This window comes from Leptonotus elevatus, chromosome 13, assembly GCF_054856555.1.
Source record: "Leptonotus elevatus isolate MCC_2025b chromosome 13, RoL_Lele_1.0, whole genome shotgun sequence".
In the NCBI taxonomy this organism is placed as follows: Eukaryota; Metazoa; Chordata; class Actinopteri; order Syngnathiformes; family Syngnathidae; genus Leptonotus; species Leptonotus elevatus.
This window is the reverse complement of record NC_141251.1, coordinates 15,217,601-15,243,679: the sequence shown is the minus strand read 5'-3', so window position 1 is coordinate 15,243,679 and position 26,079 is coordinate 15,217,601. Positions and strand designations below refer to the sequence as shown.

Sequence of the window (26,079 nt, the reverse complement as noted above, 5' to 3'; positions counted from 1 at the left end):
GTTGTCAAACCAAATGCAACATTGTTCATGTTATGCATGACAGCAACACAGTGAGAAGGCTTCAAAATCAACATGACATTACCAGATAATATATGGACATCAATGCCTTGGTATGCTTTGTGAAATTGTTCTCAAAAGTGTGTGGCAGCGTAACGGCTGACTTAACTTGTCTTACAGCCCTTACCAAAAAGTAGTATACTTTAAGTACATAATATAGAGTATACTTAAGTATACTTTAAGTTTATTTTCGAGTATACTTATTCTTGTACTAACAGTAAACTTTAAGTAAACTCCTTGGGCCCAATTGGCCAATTTTAGTACACTAAAAGTATACTTAAATATATCGTAAAGTATATTAATAAGTACACTTAAGCATACTTTCAAGTAAGTATGCTTGAAAGTATACTTATGTCCACAGCAAAAAGCCCAGTAGTGTAGTGGGATCGAACTGCCAAACACAGATGCAAAAGGTAACAACCATTACCACTAGGCTATCCAGACACATGGAGCTCAGGGATTTACAAACCAATTTAACCTATAATTTTGGTCCGTTAGTGCCTTCTAAGTATGTATTACAGTATGTAAACTTTAAGTATATTTTTCAGTTGGTTACAATTCATTTTGGTGGGTGGTCATAAATATTTACTAGCCAATTTGGCTGGTAATGCAATGCCACTTCCACTGGACTGGTTCCGCACCGAATTGGCTGTGGTCGGCCCCCAAAGTTAGCGTTTCATTGCGGCAAGAACCACAATGGTTCATCTGTGGTTCCTCGCCAAATTTAAGTCATAAAAATGCAGTAGGCTACATACAATAAATAGAATAATGTTTTACAACAACACTGAACTATATTTACAATTTATTATGTACTTGTGGATGGATTTTTTTAATGATTGTGGTTGACGGGTTTGGTGGCTCCAGACCGTGTATGAGCTATTGACTCAAAATGGCGAGTTTAACGAATGAGGCTGAGCTCTCCATTCAGCTGAATGAGCGCTGGGTGTGGGAGTAAGTAAATTAACTTTGCCATATGTTTCAGACTCAGTGTATTTAATATGACACATAACATGCTGCCATATAGACATACTGTTGTTACTTTATGTTACTTTATGTTTAGGGGTTTCAAAAAGAAAAAAAAATCTGGGAAAATTTACACTGCAGAAAAAAATTGGCTGGTGGAAATTTGGCTAATAAAGCCCTGCTTACAAGTACACTTAACATTACAACAACTTAACACAATAAGTACAAGAAAAGTAACCTGGAAGGATACTCTCCTAATTTTCCAAGTATATTCTAAGTATATGCCACGGTATGTAAACTTATATGTTTCGGTATACTTAACATTTACTTGGTGGAGTATACTTGCAATAAGTACAAGAAAAGTAAACTAGAAGTATACTTTCCTAATTTTGAGTATACTTCAGGTATTCTTAAATATACTTATTTTTGGTAAGGGAGACTATGTTTGGCGCATTTATATTGACGTTACAAACTTAATACCGACATCAACAACACAACATCGTCCTGAAACCACATTCAATCGTCAATTAAGGGCACTAAAAATCATTACGCTGACATTGTATTGCCAACGTTTAGAGGCGGCACCAGCATGAGAGGCAAGCAGCATTAGGGGTTAGCAACGTTAGTGGCTTGCAGTGTTAACACCAGCAGCATTAAAACTAGCAGCAATAGCAACTAGCAGCATTAGCACTAGCAGCGTTAGCACTAGTAGCGTCAATAGCAAGCAGTGTTAGCACCAGCAGCGTTCAGCCGCTAGCAACGCTAGTGACTTTGTCTCCTGTATTTATAATTCCTCTTTTAATCAAGCACTTTTTTTTTATCCGAATACCTGATTATTTAATAGAATTTTCAGTAGAATATCTGAATACCAAAAATACACGATAACTGCAGTCCTAGTTTATAGAAGTTGTTTAGTAGCATTAAGTATGCAATACTGTACATCTTACTTTAACAGATATAGTATAAACTGCAGAAAGAATGAGAATGAGGATAAAGAGAATCTATCAAATGCAGTGTGCCAGCCTGTATTATGTATAGAGTAGCGAAGAACACTAAATATCTTCTGGGAACAAGCATTTTCCAAGTATTAGGACTTTGAAGTCCATATTTCCCATCATTTTCCGACAGTTTTCAAATGCTACTCTCTGCTGTGTCAGCCTGGTAGAAAGCAGTGTGCCTCGTTTGTCACACACCCCTGTCATCTGCAGGGTACCCCAGGAGGGGCGTGGGGAAATTGGATTTGGGTGAGAAATGTGACTGAGTCACTCCAGAAGGGATGGATGTGACTTGTGACTGTGAAGTGGTGATGATGTGGTGTGTGGGACCGTGATACCCTATAACCCCAAAACTCTCCATCTCCCTCCCTTTCGAATTGTCTGTCTCAGCACTGCAAAAGCAATAATGGCTTTGTTATTGGGTTGTGGTTAAGTTACATTCTCGGCAATGCTGTTACAAACTCCTGCCAGCGTTAAACAATCGCCCTGGCATTTCACCAGACAGCTGCCTAATGCTTTGAGTAAATGCAGCGGCAACGAGCAGAGGCTCAATATTTAAGATCCATGAACAAACACATACCATGTTGATTTGAATACATCTTACCTCATTCAATGTCCCTGCGTAGTTTGTTGTTGTGACACACAAAACGTGAATGCAATGTGTCTGTCACTTTATATTGATTTGAGTTCCCATTAGTTCATGGAATACGATCCCATTCTAGCATGTTCTACATGGTGTGCTTTCCATCCATGCTCTTTTTGGACACTATTTTTGAGACAAGGAGCCCTATTTTTTTTACAAATGTAGCACAACACACAGTCTAACTGTGCAAATGGGTGAGTTTTCTTTCCTTTTCCTAGACTACACAGACTCTATTTAGAGTGGGACCAAATAGACTCAGTTTTAGATTAATATTTACACTTAGAATAGAGTAAAATAAAGAATTGAAAAATAAATAAATAAAAGTCACTCAAGGGTTGAGGAATGAACAACCTTCATCTTAGGAGACAGCCAATCTACTCCCTGAGCCATACAGTTCCTGCTGTGTGTTAGTATATCACTTGTGTCAGATGGAATCTTCCTAACTCCAAGAGACCAAAAATTATGTTTTTGGTCTCCTCTTGGAGATAGGCAAACAGTAGGAGGGGCATAGCTCATGTGGTAGTGTGGCAGTCTCCCAAACTGAAGGTTGTGAATTTGTTCCTCACCCCTTGTGACTTTTTTTTCCCAATGATTTGTTTTACTCTCTTCCAAGTGTGAATATTAGCCTGCTCTAAAATGGAGTCTATTTGGTCCTATTCTAAATAGAGTCAAATTTACTCTACAGAATTTACTGTGTATGTCTCTACTCTTATATTGTCTTAGTTACCCACCCACACAGGGGGCCCTAACTGGTTTCAACCAGAAAAGTGTGCCAGAGTGTATAGATAGGAAGACGCCAAGCCAGGACAGGTCACAATGACCTAGCTCAAGTCACCTCATTTAACACTCCTTACGATGGAACATCCAGTAAGGTGCAACGTGTTCTGCCAAATTTTCCAAACACAACAAACTAGACTTGCCCCGGCACGAAAAAGAACAAGCACCCCTATTTACGTTGAGCACAAGGATGCCTGTCTATGAAAATAGGACCCACTGAGTAATCCTGAGCAATCGGGATCTATTATTCTGTGCTGTGAGTCACAAATGTCTTTCTAAGCTCACTAGCAATTCGCTTACGGCTGAGTGGCACATGTAGACTACAGTAGCTTTCATGTTTCACATCTTCCTTGTTGAATAACTCTCCTTTGCATGGGTTTAAGACCTCTACACAGTTCTATACGACTACCCAAATGTTTGAACAAGTCACAGCTTACTTTTTTGGTTTATTGGTGTTCTGAGAGATTTTTCCAATGTAAAATATGTCAAAATTGGCTCAAAAAAGTTTGCAACACTGCCCTTGGGAGGGAAACACTGCAAAGGGTACAGGAGCAGGGAATTACACCAGAGAAATAATCTGATTGGATTATTTTACTGAAGTGCTTGTATTATACAGTAGCTCCTTCAGCTCGACTGACAGGCCATATTTACGATTTAACTGCAATTTTTTTTTTTTAATCAGTGGTGCTTCATTGTTTTGCCTCTCTTCAATCTGTTTGCAGAGGCGACGGTCCTCAGCTATGACGGCAGCAAGTTTATGAAGGTCCAGCTGCCAGTGGTGATGCACACGGAAGCTGAAGATGTTTCTATGCGCTTCCGATCCCAGCGAGCCTATGGCATCCTCATCGCCACCACCTCTCGGGAATCGGCCGACACCCTGCGTCTGGAGCTGGAGAGTGGCCGCGTGCGGCTGACTGTCAATTTAGGTAGCGACCCATGCGTGTATCCTCTGCAGCAGCAAAGTCATGCGTCAAATTGAGCTAAATTACGCCTGACAACTTTTTCAAAAGCACTGCCCCGCCACCACATGAACTGTACTTCTCACACATACCATTATTATTACACATTCACATTCTTGAATAGAAGGAGATGGTGTAAAGCTTTCAATGGCAAGAGTCTGCGACTCTCTGCTTACTGCCACTTGAGCTCACAGCTGCCTTTGCCCAGGAAGGAAATGCTCATCACCCATTCTACCAAAGTATCCTCATTAGCGTTCTGTCATGGTGTTATTTTCTTGGCCATGTTTTATTTGTAATTATTTCTAATTACAGGATGGCTGGATGGCTGGATGACTGGCTGGCTGGTTGGATGGATGGATGGATGGATGGATGGATGGATGGATGGATGGATGGAAGGACGGACGGACGGACGGATGGATGTATAGACAGACAGATGGATGAATCGATGGATCGATACTGCAGATAGATGGATGGATGGATGGATGGATGGATTTCTAGATAGATAGATAGATGGATGGATGGATGGGTGGATGGATGGATGGATGGATGGATTGATTGATACTGCTGATGGATGAATGGATGGATGGATGGAATGATGGCTGGATAGATGGATGGGTAGATACATGGATGGATGCAGTAGATGCATTAGACAGATTGATGGCTAGAGAGAGAGAGAGATAGCCATCTATGAATGTTTTTTTTTTACTGACAAAACTGAAATTCCAAAACAAAAGAACATTTTGTAAAATCTGTAAAATAAAAAATCAGTATAATAACAAAAGGCTACCTCATGGCAAAAAACAACAAGCCACTGCCCCCACCCCTCCCACCAAACTGATAAAATAATCAGCACGCATCACCCATCAGAAGGAAGGCCGATTTGTACGTGCCTCTTTAAAATCGGAGCATTTCCTGTAGGGGCAGGCAAGTGTTGGTCTCTGGCTGTTTGCTCCCACTTTTCTGCTGCGGTTGACAACACACGACAGGCAGGGCCAGAAAGGAAGGCAGGGAGGGGGTTTTCGAACTGGGTCACCTATCGCAGAGCACAACATGAGCTGAGCTTTTGCAACCAGGGAGGTAAAAAGGAAAAGTAAGATAAAGCCTGTGTGCCCGCGGCTTACTGTAAGTCAGTCATGAAAGTTGACAACTGCTGTGGTAGAATTAAGACCACAATCCAGCACGCTGGGAAAGGAACTACAAAAAAACTGCTTTCTTCTTTTATACACTTTTGTCTTTTATGGCTTTAGAACATAGATACACATATTGTTACCTTGAAGTCCAGTCAGTGGCATAGAAATTGACTTGTTTTCTGCAGTATTCATTATTTACGCCGAGGTAGAAATGTATGATATCAGATTACTACATAATAGTCCTAATTTCTCAATTACAGCATCTAAGTATTGCTGTATTTTATGATAAGATAGTAATCATAGAACATTGCATCATAATTTGGGGGGTAATCATGTTTCAATAGCAAAGGATAGACATACTATAGCTGCCTAGCTGGCCCTGTCTGACTCTGACCAAAATCTCATGCTCTCATAATATATACTGTAAATACAAATAAGCTACCTAAAATATAAAGACAAACCAATCATGCATGTTCATGTTCAGTATGAATATCTATTATAATCATTTGTTTTAGATCTTCCTGTGTTTTGCTCCTCTGTCACGATTACTGCAGCACTTTAGTGGTCATGTTGCAGCTGGAGGCTATGTGTGAGAGCATCAGAGGACGGTCAGTGTCCGCGTGTATGTCCCCAGAGTGGTGGACTGTATACTTTACTGATGTCTGCAGCTGCAATGTTGAAAGATGAATTTATCTCTCATCTATTCTTCCCCATCTAGATTGTGTCAGGATAAACTGTACCTCCAGTAAGTTACTGCTCACATTCATTTCTTCTATAACTCTTCTATGACCGTGCTTCTCTCGGCAATCATGTATTACAGTCCTGGTTATATAGCAGCCTTGTTTTATAAAGGACATACTATTTCTTTTCTGCAGCCATTATAAATGACATTCAGAAGTCCTCGTAAAATATATCTGACTTGCATCTTGCATCGCAATTATTATTAGAACTTGAGGTTTACAAGAAATGGGAAAAGGGTGAGGTTGTAATGAATGAGAACCATGCAACATAATAGGTTTTTATTGATATTTTCTAGGGATATTTAAAAATAATAATAATAATATTTCAGTTGTATTAGACATACGTGAGTTTTTTTTCTTCTTTTCTTTTAACTCCAGTATGACTAGCTGGTTGTGAATTGATGAGGCCATTCATGGCACATATACAGGAAATACAGAGTGCGGTTTTATTATTCCCAATAACTTGCTTCACGGAGCAGAAAGAAATGTTTGAAGAGGAAGGTGCAAGAATAGATCATTGCCTGTGTGTGTGCGCATCTCTGAGTGTGTGTGTGTGTTTCAACAAAAAAATTTTAAAGAGGTAAGTATCCCTGACATTTATTATTCGGAACTGTGATTAATAAATTATTACATCTGACCTCTCTTCCTGTTTAATAATTTCAAGAGATATACATACTTTCAGTATCATAGATAATAATGAACAAAGTAAAACATATTTTATAGAAATGTGTCCCCACAAATACTATATAGGAGTTTAATATGCTTTAATTCAAATGTCCGTAATCCGAAGGTCATGATGTGAAGTGAGGCCTTACGCAACAAACGCCCGCATGTCGCATCACGTGAAGTGACCTCTAGACATGCCTCTGTGAGCCAGCTACTCTTAACACCTTTCTAAATACTAAATAGCATTGTTCATGCCTCCTGGATGCATTCCTTGTTTGTGTATGCAAATGAAAAGCTCACAGCTCTAATTCCCCGTTTCAACGTTTTAAAAAGTCATTCTTGGTATATGATGATAATATGAAGGCGTAATGTGTGCACACAAGACCCTGCCAATTATTTTATAGCAATATTTGGACTGCTGTAGTAGTATTTAGTATTTTTTTAAATATAAACAAAAATGATATCTACAGTATAATTATTATTACTGGTATATTTTCTATAGTGGCTATTGCAGCAGAAAAACTATTCAAATAGAGGAGCTACTGTAGGTGAATAAAAATGGAAGATCTACACCGAGTTGGGTTTCAAGACATGGGAAATTGGCGTTTGCAGAGATAACTATGTTTATTTAGTTCATGTTGAATTCCTTCTTGTTCTACGTTTATTCTTGTTATTTCCGTCCTCTTCTTTCTCCCGCTTATTAATTAATGTGCAGTGTCAGGCGCCGCAGTTCTGGTCAGCTTGGTGGTAGAAAAAAAAAAATCCGTAGCAACTCAAAGAACACATCACTGTCAATTAGGGCCCCATGCTCCCTGGGGCTGCCAAGAGCTGTCTGAAGAAAACGTTGCCACTTTGACTTCAACATTCATAACGTGAACCAAACCAAAACAAACTGAAACACATAAGCTTAAGTTATCTGGTTACAGATGGTCTCCTGTTTTCACGCTCCTCTTACAGATCATTACAGTATGTGTATGTGATTTTCTTCAATTTACCTACTTAAGTAACAACAAACTCCTTGAATTTTTATCAATAACATTTTGTTTGAAGAAATTACCACAGAATTCTACATGCACATTAACAGTTGTGAGTTTACGAATTACACCTAGTGAAGCTGAAAATTAAAGAAAATGCGGGATACACTCATGCACCTAAAATGGTCAGTACATTTGGGTATTTCGTGTAGATGCTGAGTTTTATAAGAAAATACTGATTATTTTCAATGTTTGCCTTTATCACAAATGGCTCGATATTACTATGAAGTGCCAATGTCTCCATCAGACTCACTCAGTCATCATGAAAATGTAGCAAATAATGAAACTCTCTGGTCCTATAATTGGCCAAACATTTGCACACATACCAGCACAATATGTGCCTTTTAATGTTTCAGAATAAATAATAAATACATCTATGATCAAATATGATAAATAGATAAATACATGAAATAATAATAATAATAAATGTTTTAGAATAAATATTCACACTTATGTTTCATAATAATTTCTATTTATTTTGTTGTTAACAAAATTATCATGTCCACTGTCATTGCAAAATATCAATTGATATAAAAAATATTTCCGAAATTCTTAATTGTTAGAATGTACATTGCCCACTTGATAACTGAATCATGCTGCTATATAAAGCCCACCATGTGCTCATTATGCTAACATTTGCAAAAAAATGTCCGCGTCAACTAAATGTACATCGTCTACTTGCTATTCATTATTAAAAAAGAAAAGTGTAGGAGCTTGACCAATATATATTTCTAACAGCATAACATCTACTAATAAATCAAAACAAACAGATTTCACGGATTAATTTTCCAACCAGACTTAGCTGTAATAAACTTAAGTGGCAATCGCTTCAATGAGCAATTTTCGAGTACTAATTCAATTAGGAGAATTTAATGGACTGATTTGCGACCTTTATGTGACGGAACATCTTCACAATGCATTTGAACATTTATTGGACAAGTGGGTCGCCTGGTGTGGCCCATAAGCTTTCCTTGCCGCCAGCACCTTTGATGTCTGCTTTTGACAGTAATCCAGCGGTTGCTGATCGGTCCGCCTCTTCACTCCACTTGAGCGAGTGGCGATGTTGGGCCGGGCAGCACCAGTGTCTAGCTTGTCATTTTGCCAACCCGGATTGATTGACTGAATAATCGCATGTTCTCTTGCTGCCCTTGTGCCATAATTCTCTGTGGTTCCATTGATTGGTTCCAAGAGATGACTGTGGGTCCATCGCTGCAGATAGATCACCATAAGTGAGGATTCTTGGCGGCTGGATGCCACACACACATTGGCTTTTAATGACAGTCTCACAACCACTCAGTATGGCAGTGCGGGAATCTGGTGTAATGCAAATGGCCTCTTGGCCCGCTTCCTTTTTTCTCTCCCCATGGAGAGCAACAAGGGCCGAAAGATGGAAGACAACGATCAAGTACACTTTCAAGTCCTACTCTATTCCATTATTTCATATCTCCGGCCCTTAATCAATCCCTCTCCAGTTTCAATCCTGCCCCTGTGTTTAGCGCTTACAAAGCAGAACTGGGCCTCGAAGATTGAACGTGTCCCAGAACTTTGGCATCCTCGCATTTGCATACGCGTTGCATCAGGGGTTTAAAACTTGCTGAAAAAGAGAGAATAAATAGCCATAAAGGAGTTGAAGAGAATGAACCTGGCACCTATCTAAAATAAGCCTCACAGTGGGCAGAGCCTAGAGATTTAATTCTGTCACAATGGGATATTGTCATCGGCGTGTTTGGTTGTGTGGGCACAGCAGGAGAACACTGGAGCAGCATCTCTATAAATTCCAAGGTTTTCTCAGAGTATCTCTCGTCAGACCAATTCATGGATTTCTATGATTTGTGACTTGTAATTGCAGCGAGGCTTCTTGCAGGATTTTTAATTTTTTCTGAGAGTTTGCAGTGTTGCTCTAATTTATCCGATTTTAAATTAGATTATGCTTGAGGTGTTTGCCACCTTGAATCTATGTAACCTCTCACTTACAGCCTGCCTGATAGCAGTCACACTGCTCATGCAATATTATAATGCCAGTTTTCAGGATTGGCTGAAGGCATGAATCAGAGGACTGCAGTGTTATTTTAATTTATGTCAGTTTAATTATCACTCAGCATTAAAACACGTTACACTATTTTCATGTTCAAGTTAACATTCAGATACAGTGTGTTGTGTTTATAAAGACAGACCAGATTTATTTGTGAGAGTAGCTATTGAAAATGGAACCACATTCTGTATTTCCTTGTTTATTTGTTGACTGGATTTGACAGCAACGTTAGTTTTACCTATTTTGCAAGCGAGTACAATGGTTCTGTTTCACATTTAAAGAGTGAAAGGAGAAGCTCTGTTTTTGTGAGGCAATATCCTATGATGGTTATTTGCTGCCATCTACTGGTATGATGGAAATTACTTGAATACTGTCTTACATTTGTCCTTATTTATTGAGTTTACTTACAACTGTAACTTGAGGGTTCGTTAATAATTGATGGAAACACTTTTTTTTAATGAGATAGCAGGATGGAAACGGATTATTTCTTTAACAGTGCTATTACTCTCCACAGCACTCCCTGACACAGTGTATCACCTGAATTAAACTATAACCAATCAGGAGCAAGCAGAATTTAGGGAGCAGATTCAACACATGAACTCAGCTACTTGCACAAAAATTGCCCAAAATGTATGTATGTGTAAATAATTCTGCAAACATAAGTACATATATAATAAATAAATATATAAATTCCCTTTGAAATGATGCACTGCTTACCCTAATATTTCTCAGCATAAATTCTTACTCATTTTTTAACCTTACACAACCACGAACAAAGCAGATTTTCAACAAAGCACTTAAAACATGGCTTTTCAATTACCTCCTCACTCCTTTTTGACAATGTGAGTTTCTTGATGTCTTTCTTCGGTGCAATGGCAAAGTGCAAGTCAGAATAATGTGCTTTTTATAGACCATTGTCACTGCCAGACTATATGTCAGCCTTCATGTTTTCTGCCTTTGCTGGAAAAAAAAAAACTCATCCACTGTGTTGCCCTTTTTCTTTTTTTTTTACCTTCTTTACTATTTTCTCTCAGGTTTTCTGTAGTGTATGTCTACCTTGCATGTGTGTATGTTTGTTAACAATTTTCGGACTGTCCTGCAGGCAAAGGTCCAGAGACTATTTTTGCGGGTCAGAATCTGAACGATAATGAGTGGCACACAGTTCGTGTCTTCAGGAGGGGAAAGAGTTTGACGCTGACCGTAGATGATCTGACACCAGTGGAAGGTACATCTTAACCAGCATCAATGTGGGGGGTGGGGGGACAACAAATTTATTATTTTCATTTATCCTTGCTTTTTATACAGTTCAACTTCAAATTTTTAATATCCTGGCCACTTTTTGTTTGAAATATATATATGTTAGCTGGAAATAACACAAACTGACCATTTCTATTTTACCATTTGACAAACCTAAAAAAAAATGCATACATTTCCCTTTTTACACACATTTATACATTTGCTTTATTAATTAAGAATACTCTGGATTACACTCGAATTTTAGGCATCAAGATCTGTGAGAAATCATCGTTTAATTGTTCTTTATTCCGCATTTTGCATTTCCTGTAGCTTTGAGACATCTCTTTCTGTCTTTATTTTAATTTTTAGCCTTTAAAAAATAGACAACATCAAGATCAAAAAGAAACAATTTAGTCTCTGTAAGGCCTGATCATTTTTAAATGTTGTTGTACTTGTAACAATGACAATTACCGTAGCCAATTAGATTTTTTTTATACAAAAAAATAAATAAATAATAAAAATTAAAATTAAAATTAAAATTAAAATTAATTTTTGCAAACAGCACATCGCCACGGCAACCGTGTGTGCCAAAATAAAAATGGCCTTCAAAAACTTTTCATATGAAACATCTTTAGATGAGGCACCCAAAATTTTGGAACGATCAGATTTATTTCTAGGAGGAGTCCATTATAAAAGGGTAAACATGTTGCCAAATTTCAAAATACAGTAAAAACAAAATGGCAGACCCCTCTTTCATGTATTTTGGACATTTTGAGAAATTTGTGTTGCCATTGATGTGATTGTCCCACTCCCCCCAACAACACCGCCTTTGCTTTTCCCATCTGTGCGATCAAAGGTCAAATGGCCGGTGACCACACCCAACTGGAGTTCCACAACATTGAGACAGGCATCGTGACGGAGAAGCGCTTCATGTCCATGGTGCCGTCCAATTTCATTGGTCACCTCCAAAGCCTGTCCTTCAACGGCATGGCCTATATAGACCTGTGTAAAAATGGCGACATCGACTACTGTGAGCTCAACGCCATGATCGGCTTCAAGAACATCATCGCCGATCCCGTCACCTTCAAGTCGCGCTCCAGCTACGTGACCCTCACTTCGCTGCAGGCTTACTACTCCATGCACCTTTTCTTTCAGTTTAAGACCACCTCTTCCGATGGCCTCATCCTCTATAACAGTGGGGATGGGAATGACTTCATTGTGGTGGAGCTGGTCAAAGGGTACGTTCATAAAGACGAAAATTAATGTCCACTCTCTGTTATTTTGTTTTGTTTTGGCTGACATTACTCATTTCACAATGTAGTAATGATTGTATTTGTATTTTATTCTGGTCTAGAACTGAATTCATGATGAGAACTGTTTCAACGAATTATGTTATGAGTCAAACTAATTGGCTCAGCCTTCAGTATGTTGCAATACAGTTCTACGCTACTGCAAACTACTTCTACAGTAAACATGCAGTAGTACCCTTACATAAAAATGTAAAGGCAGACTTTTTTTTATATCCAACCCAATTATCCTAAAGAACATAAGATATAAAATGCATGCGCATCCCTGTTGAAATGTCACGTTTTTTGTTATTAAAAAAAAAAAGAGATGAAGAAGAAGAAAGCAGCAATTATGAGAAGTTAAATGTTTACTACTCCGCTGCTTGTACAAAAAAAAAAAAGGTTCCTTTCATGGACCTATTCATATCTCAAAACAGTTTCTCAAGTTAATCAAATTCTTCTTGACAGTTTTTATATTGCTGAAGGACTTCAAATTTAGCTCTTATCACCTTTGTGCCAGAATTGTTACTTAGAGCTTTTGGCTATTAGTCTTCTTTTTAATCCTTAAAAAGACACACAAGGATCCAACATAAGAAGGAATCAACCACACAAGAGTGCATTTATTTATGTTCAAATTGAAATGTCGTTATAGAATGACCTCCTTTTAAAAAAAAGGCCTGTTATACATACTATTTATGGTAAAAAAAATTATATATATATATATATATATATATATATATATATATATATATATATATATACAAATATATATATATATATTTTTTTTTTTTATAAAATACATACTATTTATGCTTGCGGGCACATTGAACACACATACATACATTTTAATTATATTGAGCACACATTAAAAAATAAATCCATTTAGGAACATGCACACAGTTGCTCCAATTTTTAGAAGTGAAAAGAGAATGACAAAACTTTATTGTGCTGTTTTATTGTCAAATTTTATTATCTGTTCATGCTCAACACAGTTATTGTTGGTCCGATTATAGATACCTGCACTATGTGTCAGACCTGGGGAATGGAGCCCATTTGATTAAAGGAAACTCCAACAAGCCTCTCAATGACAACAACTGGCACAGTGTCATCATCTCCAGAGACGCCAGCAACCTACACACAGTCAAGATTGATACCAAGATTACCACCCAGACCACCACAGGGGCCAAAAACCTGGACTTAAAGGGTATGCAAACATAATGTTGACATGTTTATTATCATCTAATAGAACAGAAGTCAAGCAATATGAGTTCCATTTACATTTAAAAAAAACATGTATGAAGTAAACCAATATAACAAAGACAAGAATTTTGGATTTTTTATTGTGAACTTCCTTGAAGTCATATTTTGTGTGGCACTGCTCAGTTTGCTAGTGAAATCACTGCCATCTCACAATGCAATGCCGTTTTTATCCACTAGGTGTCAGTATTGTTATTTATTTCGTCTTATCGTTCAGGTAACCTTTTTATTGGTGGAGTGACCAAAGAAATGTATAAGGAACTGCCCAAACTGGTGCATGCCAAGGAGGGCTTTCAAGGTTGTTTGGCGTCAGTGGATCTGAATGGCCGCCTCCCTGACCTGATGTCAGATGCGTTGGACTGTGTGGGACAAATTGAAAGAGGATGTGAAGGTGAGGTTTGAGTTCAATTGTGTTTGGAGCCTCCTGATGGATTTTATTAATTCTTATGCTAGCAGATATATAGGACTATGTAAAACTCAGTCTGCAGCATATGCCTAAAATGTTGAGATTTGTTTGTTTTTGGTCCCTCAACTGATTCATCACATTTGCCATATTCAGGTATCTAAAGTCAAACATGAATCAGTACTGTTAGCCCCGGTCATAATTCCAAATTTATTTAACATACTTATTTTTGCGGTACAGTATATCTGATCCAAGATGCCTGACGTGTATATATATATATATATATATATATATATATATATATATATATATATTAATCCATGTCAATTACATCCAGCGATCTCAGTATGGAAAAGGAGTTTATGGGCCACACTAAAAAGAAAGAGAATAAATGTATTAAATGAATAAAGTTTTGTCCTTTTTAACAAATGAGAGGTGTGTCAGAAAGGTTCTGGGACTGGTATCACAAACGATTTTTCAAACCAAACTACAGCTTTTCCCGACAATAGACTAGAGTTCCTCCATTTGGTTGAAATTATGATTTTGACCCACACAAAAATCAAAATCTAAATCTACTATGCAGAATGATTATTATTTTTTTAATTGAAGTAAATGTTTTGCAGTGAGCAGGATAGTTTTGATGAATTTATTGAAATATTTAAATTGTCCAATCTTCTTCCAAACCCAGATCTGGTTGTATTTTGGAGCAGGTAGTAGGTTTATTTACATTCTTGATGTTGACAGTACAGGTTCACTGCTTCAGCTACAGTAATAGCTCTGTTCCTTTTCCATGTTTAGACACAGTGCATTTTCTTGCTCCCTCTCTGAAAGACCAAAACACTTAAACAAAAATAGATATCAAAATACTGTACTGGTTAGATCAGTCCAGTCCTCAAGGGCCTGAGTCCTGCATGTGTTAGAGGTTTCCCACGTTCAACACAGCTGATTCATATTTAAGCTCATCAGCAAGCTCTGCAGGAGCCTGATAATTATCCTGATCATTGAATCAGGTGTGTTGGAGTTGAGAAACCTCGAAAACATGCAGGACTCAGGCCCTCGAGGACCGGATGTTGACACATGTGGGTTAGATGGATCATTTAGGATTCATTTTACCGGATTTTTTGTTTTCATTTGTATCCCTCCTGGGGATGTATTTCCACATTTAAATATTGTCACTCGTCGTAAGTCATTTTTTGGTGTGCAAAAAAATATATTTTTTTGCCTGAATCATCTCCTCATGATGCAAATGGTAAAACAATTTATGCTTCCTGAAAAATCTGAAAAAACGACTTAGGCGATTATTTTAAGTGGGTGTCGATATGTGTCTGTAACATAATACAAATTCCTAAATTCTTCTCATTGGTATTAATTAAGGCACACTTACACACTGAATCGTATATGCTGAGACACCCACAGTACCAACGCATGCCATGAATGTCACATGACATGAATAAACCGTGTAAGCGTTCGGATCAAATGTATCAAGCGCCAATACTTTGCCGTGGACAATAGTTAATTTCATTTGGCCATAATCTGATTATTCCCTCAGTCATCTTTGCATTGTTACTGCTATTTCCAATTCCAACTCCATTTTGTTTTGCACTCTGCACACTCACTGGATGTGAGAGTTGCCAGAAGCAATCACTGTGAATTATGTATGAAACCTTTGTTGCATGCATGATTAGCATGAGTAGCGCATCCAAAGACAATACTGTATTGGATTTTCTTTTCAGCATCAGCCACCCAGTTTAATTTCACAATTCATCCACTCGTCTCAATTCAGTTTACAAGCTCTGATCGTTTTCATGGTTAAACATTATAAATGTAATCAAATTCAGCACCACGTATGGTTGTGTCAAACTTGCTGTTCCTTTTGTGCCTCACACATTCAATGGTTACGCTCGCTGAACACTGTTTGTAATTATTTGATTGGTTATTACAGTGTGGGTTTCCTCATGACATCACTGATGCTATTTGAATGTTTTTAGTGTTCAGTTTGCCCCGACTTATTGTTTATTCCTCCCTCTGGCCAATTCAAACACCCACTTCAATCATCTCTACACACATGCTCTATCCGCCTTCCACAGTTATTCCACCTGACATCCTTCTGTTTTACTAACAGCTGCTATACTTTGCCTCTTCCTCCTCTACTGTTTTGCTGACAAAAGTTGCGTTGATGAAAGCTGATTTGCAAGATTTGCAAGGTAGATACAGAAGATGTGTCTGTTTAACACGGCGTGTGATATCCTTCCCTTGGTTGCATCGGCAATGCTTCCCTGCCCCCACTTCTCCAAAGACTCACATATTCCACATATGAGTGAGATCACTGCCACTTTCCCGTTCACCTTCTCGTCATACCTGAATTGCTTTAGTCCCGATGGAATACAAGGATCATTATCTTTTTATGCCCTTAATTTTCATTTACTCTGTTCATTTTAAACCGCTGTTGTTGTTGCACTCTACACAGAAAACGAGACCAAACCCCTGCAGGTGTGCATGGAGGGTTTTCACAGTGATTATTTAAATCGATGAGCCTCACTTTTAATGTACACTAGCAGAATACAGTGCCTAAAAAAGTATTAGACCACCACCCAGATTTGCACCACAACTGCCATAAATGAACAAAAATCGTAATTGCCAATTTATGTTTTTATTTTATCCCACTATAAACTAATAATTTATCCAAATATTTTCAAATAAAAAACAAATAAAAGTGGCACAGAATATAATCAGTTTTTATTTTTTATTTTTATTTTTTTTTTATCAAAATGATATTTATTTACCTGTATTCCAGAACAGGAAAAAATATGTTTTAGTGGTAAATGCTGTGCTTGGTTGATTTTTGACTTCTCAGATAAAGCCCATTATGACAGGTCAGTTTGTTGAATTCAGTTTGAAATTTGTCATTTTGTTCAAAATGGTAAAAAAGTCAAAGCTCACTGAAATTTAAATTTCAAGTTGGATGGTATGGTCACTCTTTCTTTTTTTAAATTGATTTATTCATGTTTTTTTCCAATGACAGGTGGTCTAATACATTTAAGTACTGTATATGTTGTTTGCATTATTATTTTTGGTTCACGTAGTGCTATTTGCATGACTTAACCCATGTCTCATAAAATAAAGTTTTGTTCTACTTGGAACCTTGAAACTTTTACTTCACAATTCATTGTTTGGTTTTTATTTTCACTGTATTGTTTTTATTTTCACTGTATTGTTTTTTTTATGCCATAATATTGTGCCATTTGCTATATAATTTTGGATTCTATGTTTTAGGATCCCAAGTATATGCTAATTTTATTAGGGCCACATCAAACATACTATGAAAAAAAGCTGAAATGTCACAAGAGAGTGGTATACAAGATAATATTATAAGAATTAAGATGAAATATTACAACAGGTAAATTGTAATTTTGCAAGCATTTTTTTCCCATTATGAAATAAGAACTTGTATTTATATTATATGTGAACATTTGTAATTTCTTATAAAGTAGTAGCAGAGTATAAAGATGTAGCATTTAGGAAATTAAATTAAGCGTTAGAATGAGGAATGCTGATGATGTTGTAAAGATACAATTTCGTTTTGCAAACAGTTAAACTTTCAATGTTATTCCACATTACCTCAGCATGAGGACATTTTTCTCACTCCTCGTGACACCACCCATGGGCTAAAATACTAATGAACTGACCAATTGACTCTTCTTGGGTTGGTTCATTCATCAAGTATTGTTTAACAAATATTTAAGGAAATTACCTGATGATTATATGGCAGGTCTAGAGAAAGAGACTGTGGCTGCTAGTCTCAGACTATTCAGATTCAGGCTATTTAATTTTAACGTTCACTTCTCACATTCAGACTTTCTTTTTGGAAGTCTTTATTTGTAATATTTTTTTGGTGTCATCTGAATTAAATTGCATCACCATCACAGTGAATTCACATGCATTTTGCTAATTACATATGGGTTTTTTTTTCAATTAAATATGTGCCAGATTAAGTGATTTGTTATTGTTTATTTGTGTTACACATATGCCATAATTCAATGTCCAATCATTTGTATACATTGAACTAGCTACGATAAAATAGTGAACAACATTAAAAGAAAGCTACATCAACTTTGTTACTAATCGAATGCCATTGGATTAAATTGAATAACTTCCACAATCATCCATAGTGATCCCTTGCCATCTTGGTCATTTCAGAAATTCAGCACACTGCCACACAAATAACTGCTAATGGCCATAACATCAAGGAAGAACTATATTGACTATCGGACCACAACTACATTCATTTCTGGACCATAAGCCGCTACTTTTTCCCCTTGCATTCGACCCTGCGGCTAATACAAAGGTGCGGCTTATCCGTCAGATCACAAGGGGACGCACTATAAAGAGTGTCAGGCAGAGCAAAACAAACCAAGTGAAAAAATCGCATGTAGACGCAAACATCCGGGGACAAAAAAAATCAGTTTCGGTGTGGAACCGGTCCGGTGGAAAAGTGCCATAAGTGACAGTGTGCTAGCACAGAAAGTTTTAAACGTGTATGTGTCACTATTGCAAGAGGATAGTTAATGTTATTTTCGAGATAATGTCACTGCAGAGTCAAGTAATGAGACAAGTAATGTTCGTGGTCTCACTGTGTGTTGTACTTTTCTTCATGCTCAGGCCCGAGCACCACATGCCAGGAAGACTCGTGTGCCAACCAGGGAGTGTGCCTTCAACAGTGGGAGGGCTTCAGCTGTGACTGCAGCATGACGACCTTTGGTGGACCGCTGTGTAATGACGGTAAGAGTCTAGAAACACATAGTATATGCCTTTTTTGTTCCCCCTGCAGACATGCGGGGTTATATATACACTTTATTTTTTTGTAATTTCAAATACACGAGAGGCTTTCAGTGGGTCTCCATTATTGTGAGCAATACTTACTATGGTCGGGGGAATACGCTTTCAAGGTAGGAGAAGAACTGTAGATGAGACCTGCATTTGTACCAGTTTTATGACTTTTTTTTAGTAGATAGATAGAAATAGATTTGCAATTATTCACTTTTGCTGTTGAGATTCTTGCTTGTATTGCTCTCACTGTGCATTCACTCAACTGTCTGGATCAAAAAAGTACAAAAGTGATCATGAACTCCTTGTGACCTTTCATTTTGCATTAAAGTAGGATGAAATTCAGCATTAAACTTTGTTTTTCTAGTTATCTATATTGTGAAAGCTTATTTACAGCAATGGGAGCAGACTAGCTCACAGGACATGTTGGAATATATTACATTTGGACTAAAAGACTCTGCCTGCTGTGCCTTGTTACTGTAGCCAGACACTGTTCCTGCAGACCTAATAAAACAATAGCCCAGCTCAATATCATGGCCCATGGGATGCAATATCCAGGACACAGAAACGTTTTCCTAGAACTGTGACAAACTTGAGTCGGTGAAATAAAGATGTGAGTCAGCTTCCTTCTGCTCAGGAAAATCTGAGTGTGAGAAATGACGCTGAAGTTTTATCTGTGGCGATGGATTGTCATGGGGATGGGATGTGGGGAGAGAAGAAAAATGAGAAAGTGTTTGGCAAAATGTAGTTGTTTTTTTGTTTTTACTTTTGTTTTTCCAGGCAATTTAGAACGCAGGAATGGGTTCAGCAAAGTTGCATATGGAGTTTATTGAATTATTTACAATGGAGCCTTGGTACCTTGCCTCCTGCCTGTATATCATCCATTAGCATGCTATGGAATTGCTACCTAGTCTTGTACCAACAAAACATAATAAGCCTACTCAAGCTGTGCGATTAATTACGCTACCGGCATAGCTTCAAGATGGCAGCATGTATTTACAACACCTATTAACATTTACAGCCACTCCGTGATGGAAAGCATTGTGCGCAGCTTGCTTTTGTGGATATTTGTAGTTGCTAGAGCAAGTATCAACATTTATTTTGGAGAAATGGGGACAATAATAAAATATACTTGCTCTGAGAGATCAGTCAACCTTTGCTGAATAGAAATAAAAACAATCACATCAAATACCTGCAGTAGCAATGAACCTGACACAGATTTACTTAGATATTGTTTGTGTTTGTGGTTTGAAGTTGTTTTGCCATCTGTACTGAACCACAAACAAACAATCAGGCAATCCGCCAAAAGGTTTGACACTATTTTCTGTTGTTCTTTTCAGTTCTGCTGGCCTTTTGACATCCCACTTTAAAATAAGTCAGTGTGTGTGTAGAAGTGTGTGTGTGCGTGTGTGTGTGTGCGAGGGAAGGCTAGATGGCCGGTCTAGACCTCCTTAGGGAGTTAGCCTACAGTGGGCAAACATCTGAAGATAATGTTTAAAGACAAGCAGAACGGTGTTTGCTATTGAGCTTAAGTGGGTCGAGAAAAGGCGACTGAGTCGAGTCGGTCTGAGCTTCACGCAACTTCTACCTCGCTTGGTTGCTCATTCACCCCTTCCTGTATTCCGAGCTATTAGTGCCATGTCAATATTGTAGCAACAATGGAGGTAGTGCAGTCATGTCGCCATTGTATCTGCCCAAGGGGCAAAGACAGGGCTTACTCACTAGATTTCTAATGTGGCTGACCCAGTACACAAGTATGTTAATATCTTGAGAATAGCCTGTCTGGGTCTTAGGATGGTTTCTACTGTCTGGCATTGTCCACGGTCAGATTTATCTTGAATCAAAAGCGAAAATACCTTGGGAGTCGGGACATGTATTACTGTACATGATTTCAAATGCATATTGAACAACAGACATTTCCTTCTAACCAAATTAGTCATGTAGGCATGTATCCTAAAGTGTCTTCACACATTCCAGGGGATAGTTAAGGAATTGTATCTCATGTGCAGCAGGTGTTAAGCTAATAATACATGTTTGATGGTATAGGGATGTTCTATACCACTTTTTCTCAGGCCGATACCAGTACGAGTACTCAACTCTTGAGGAGTCACCGATACTGGCACCAAATACTGATATCACTAGTACTTTTGATACATAAAATCCCACGCAACAATAACGAGATCATTTTAAAAACCATAACAAGTTAATATTGTCTCTCAAACCTAAACCAAATGCTGGGGACTCAAAATGATTGCTGTATTTCGTTAAATTTATATATATTGAAGATTATTCTACCAGGAATTTTATTGTGCACACGTTCATTTTGAAGATTTTTAAATAATCACCTGAAGTTTACATTCAGGCGCTGAAAACGTGCTTGAAACCATAAAAAGTTAATATTGGCTCTCAAACCTAAACCAAATGCTGGGGACTCAAAATGCTTGCTGTATTTAGTTTAATTTAGCATCCTGAAGATGATTGTACCATGAATTTTACTGTGCACACGTTCATTTTGAGGATTTTTAAAGAATCACCTGAAGCGTACATTCGGGTGCGGGAAATGTGTTTAAAGCCACACAAACATCCCAATGTAGCATTATTCCTTAAAATTGCATAAAACTAAAAGCAAATTTATATACTTCTAATTTGTAATTTCTAGTTTCTAATTGTAAACTGGCCACAAGAGGGTGCCGTTACTTGTAGGTATTGGCCACCGTCGTGTGTACCGATATATATATATATTTATATATGAAATAAGAGTATTGGCCCAATACCGATACCTGGTATTGGTACTCGCCTATCTCTATTTGATAGTGTTGAATGTTCACTGCCATCAAGAATGAAGAAAAGCAGTAACAGACCGATACGCAGATAAACATTACTAGATTGCAAAATCCAGATATTAGGAGCCGGAATACTGGAATTTATTGTCTTGATTTGACATCATTATGGCATCATTGGAACCACATAGTGATCAGATACGACGGATCGAATAATGGTATTAATGAAAACAATCAAAAATAAAGTCTCTAAATTCCATTGGTTGGAAAAAATGCTGGCATCGAAGATGATTGTATCCTAACCATTTGAGTGACCTAGCGCTCATGTCATAACGTTAAAAGTAAACGGTAAAGACTTTAGAGCATCCATGTAATAGTTATGTCAGGGCTATTGAGTACTTTTTTTTTTGGTTGAGAAAGTCAATATGTTGGCTGGTGTTAAGGGTGAAGTAGGACACTTTGGTTTCATTGAATACATAAAGACAAGCAAGTGCTTACTGTAGCATGCAGGCAATAAAGCGGTCAATAGAATACACTGGATGGATTAAACCACTTAGTTTGTTTCAAGGGGATAACTAGAGCAGCTCTGTGGCCATGGGGGGTTTAAGGCACTTGAGTGTGCTGTCACAATAAAGTAATATTCTCTTTACCCGGAATGTGGCACCATTAGATTTGATATTTGAGCTCAACGTGTATTGAAAGCGTGCCCCGGTTTTTAACAAACAGGGGCCGTCTATGTACGTTTGGTTATTCATTTTAGCTGTAACCTCATTTCCATTGAGTCCCATGCCTGCAAGAAATACAACACAGCCAACCAGCATTCTTCATTAGATTTTAATATTGTTGAGGGTGTAGTAATTTCATATCAGTATAATGAATCATGTAGAGTTTGGCTGATTAATATTTAGTTAGATAGTTACTGAAACAATAATGTGGCTTGTGTGGGTCTTATTATTGGCTTCATTAACGCTATTACCCTCACATTACACCTCAACTCCAAATATGTTGTCACTACACAGCACAATTTCCTCATTCTGACGGAGATCCTCGATTTAAACGGTTATCTGTGCCAGATTGGTGACTCAAAGTGTTGGCATAGAAACCAGACATAGACAGCTGCTTCCTTGTGATTGCTGGATAGCTGCTCTATCTTTCCCCTAAATATTTTTTTCTTTTTAATATTATATGCATTAACCTGTTTTAGCTGATCTAATCAATTAAATCAAATGGCACTTTTGAATTATGGTTAAAGCACATTATTTTGAATTAGGTGTGTATAATGACTGTTCATATGGGGTGCCGTAATTGCCATCTCACTGGTCTAGGCTTGGATTATAATGTTTGATTGCTCATGTGTGCTTTTCCAGAACTCAGGACTGTGCACTGGTGACTTACTTGATCATTAAATATGCAGTTGTTTCTCCACAACCCAGGACTAATTAACATGTTGACAGTGAATTTGTTTAACTACCCTGCTGGGTGTTAATTTGGCTTTTCACACTTACTACTCTCAATTAACAGATCACTAAATGTATAAGTATTGCACTTGGCGTCACTGTTGCAAAAACTGCACCAATGTGGCATTGTCTTACGCGGTTATAACATTTGGTAAAACAAGCTTTTCAGTGAACAACAAACTGGCACGTGTCCTCCATGGCCCATGGATCTTTTATTCCAAACACTCAGGGATTAGACGAACGCCATCCCTCTCTTTCTCCATTACAGAAAAGTCAGTTCAACCTTCGACAGTCTCCTTCACTTCCTGCAATCTCTTATGTTTTTCATTCATGACGGATAGACTTCATGGGTTTCACGTGTCCCTATCTGTGCTATGCTATCACTCACTATCTTGGCCAAATTCATTTCCACCTATACTGCTGTCTTGATGTCGTGATTTAAGTAAGAGCCCAGCTTTATAGGGTTTCAGGAGACTCTCAGCCAAAACATTTGGTGCATTGGCTGCCACCCTCAAGCAGCCTGGCAGAACATATATCGTTGGATGCTTCTCGCTTTCTGGAGTAGGATGGGGGTGGAAGTTGGGGGGTATATGAGGCAATTAACCTTGCTTAGAGCAGTGATTTCCAACCAGCGTGCCGCAGCATATTTGTGTGCTGTATAAGAGATCACAAGGTGAGCTGCAGGAAAGTAGTCAATTTCAGTTAATTGGTCAGAAAATTAGTTACAAATAACACTGGGGAACACCATTTTTGTTAGGTTTGATTGCTGTTTATAATACATATTTGGGTGCGGAATCCAAATCTGATCTAATTTTTCCTCTTATCACATCAGGTTTTTGAGCTATAGGATCCTTGTTTTCTTATAAAATATGAAATAAATGTGTATGTATCCAAATAAAACGCTAAGATGAGTAGTTAGTTACAAGCTTTAAAAAATAAAAACAAAAAACAGCATACAACAAAATATAACTTGCATGGTTACAAGGATAAGAGAAAAGCCATCACTAATCCTCTCATTTCTCAATTCCTTGTTTTCTGTTTGCAGGTATTGATAGTACTGACCTATTGGGAGCTGCATAAACCTCTCAATTGTGACTGCACACTAAAAACAGTTGGGTCAAAAGTAATCCAATTATGGATAAAAAATGGACCGATTTTCTACTTGGGTCAATTTTCTCGGTTATTTTATACAAAATGACCCATTTTTTTGACCCAAGTAAAGGATCTGACCTATATTCATGAGTTGTTTTACGCTGAAAGACCCATTTTTTGACCCATAGTTGGGTTATTTTTTATTCAAATGTTTTAGAGTACACAAACATGTTGCTATGTAGCTGTAGATGAGTCCAATCCTAATGAGCTCTTTCTACTACAGGCTTACTACAGCTAACCAACTTTTGCTTATCTGGGGGGTAATTTGTGGAGAAAAAAAACAACGTGATTTGCTAGAAAAAATAACTCACTGCAATGCCAATTTTCTAAGTTTTTAACAGCATAAAAAAACAAACTCAACCTTTTTTTTTCTCAAATTGTTCATCTATCAATGCCAGCAACAACATATCACAACAGGCAGGGCAATTAAATGCACTTCCAATAAATGGCAGAAGCTACATAATTAACATATATATCAATGTGATGTGACATTTTTGTTGTTTTGCTTCATCTATGTCATTACCAGAAAAACACACATTTTCCCCATCTCTTGACCTTTTGCTTCAAGATAAAGACACAGTAGTTGTTCTTGTAAAATGTCAACATACATTTCTGATGCAAGTGTCTCACTGTAGTGAAGTACAAGTCTATATTGTGCATTCCTCCATTGTATGCGAGTCAGCTGAGCTGTGTGCCATGTATAGCTTGCTGCTTCGTGGGCAATGAGAATCGTATATGTGGCAAGTGCTCCAGATATGAAGTTCAATAGAACTGAAATTGAAAAGCATGAGACACGGAGAGAAGTGCAGAACTAATATTGGCCATATGTCTCTTTTATATAAAATTTGTTGAAATAAGATCTTTTCTTGACTAGCAGTTCTGGAGAATGGCATTGCATTTATGTTGAAACTTCAGTATTTGTAGTCTGTAAGCTGTTTCTCAAAAAACAAATTCTTACATTTTAATTCAGAATACAAGGGCTGAGTATTTTTCTTTTGTATTTGGAACGAGACTTCTTCAACTACTGAGTCTTTTCATTGTTCTAGTTCTTTGACAGCGAAACTGTGCTCTCCTAAAGTGGGAGGTGGTCCGTCCTTGACCTGTTTAAGATGGTGAACTCTGAGAAGAGAAGTGATGGACTTGGCTTACAGGAGAGACATATAGACAGAGACGGACAGACTGCAGTGCTTCGGCAGCCCGCTGCATCTTGGGAACTGTCAGACAAGATAGAGGAAAAGCCTCCAGAAAGCTGATGACCTACGACCCCTATCTCTCTCACTGACAGTCAGGATTTAGTTTATGCATTTGCAGACACATCTTCTCTGCATATACACACACGATTGGCAACAGACAGGAGCAAGAGGGGCGAATCGATACAGACATCCAACTATAACCTCTATTTGCATTTATGTGCAAGGTTGTTTAAATGTTATTCCCTAAGTACATGTTCTATATGTATTTAGATGGATTTAGGAAATGATTACCGCTGTTGTATCATTGCTCATGCATCACATGGAGATATGGGTTGCATTGTGTGTCCATAAAGTCAAATTATTTGTAAATGGCCAAATGTTTTTACTAAATATTAACAACTATATGGTCAAACTTCTTTTTTTTTGCTGCAGAGAATTTGGTATGCTCAGTAGTCGATTTGTGGGTGTTATGATTTGTGTCGTGTAATTTCTTTA

General features: G+C 37.7%; 1 protein-coding gene across 18 annotated transcripts in view; it reads left to right on the top strand.

Moving 5' to 3' along the window:
- LOC147163971 (neurexin-1a-like) overlaps positions 1-26,079 on the top strand; it is a 231,865-nt gene that overhangs the window by 109,642 nt on the left and 96,144 nt on the right. For 9 of the 18 annotated variants that reach the window (XM_086092253.1, XM_086092249.1, XM_086092242.1 and 6 more), the window contains 8 exons: positions 4,158-4,361; positions 6,243-6,269; positions 11,099-11,221; positions 12,089-12,470; positions 13,532-13,722; positions 13,993-14,166; positions 16,347-16,382; positions 18,838-18,957. In XM_086092253.1, coding sequence (XP_085948379.1) covers positions 4,158-4,361; positions 6,243-6,269; positions 11,099-11,221; positions 12,089-12,470; positions 13,532-13,722; positions 13,993-14,166; positions 16,347-16,382; positions 18,838-18,957 — 1,257 coding nt within the window. The remainder of the gene's footprint in view (positions 1-4,157; positions 4,362-6,242; positions 6,270-11,098; positions 11,222-12,088; positions 12,471-13,531; positions 13,723-13,992; positions 14,167-16,346; positions 16,383-18,837; positions 18,958-26,079) is intronic. The other 9 variants (XM_086092254.1, XM_086092257.1, XM_086092251.1 and 6 more) reach the window with 2 other exon arrangements.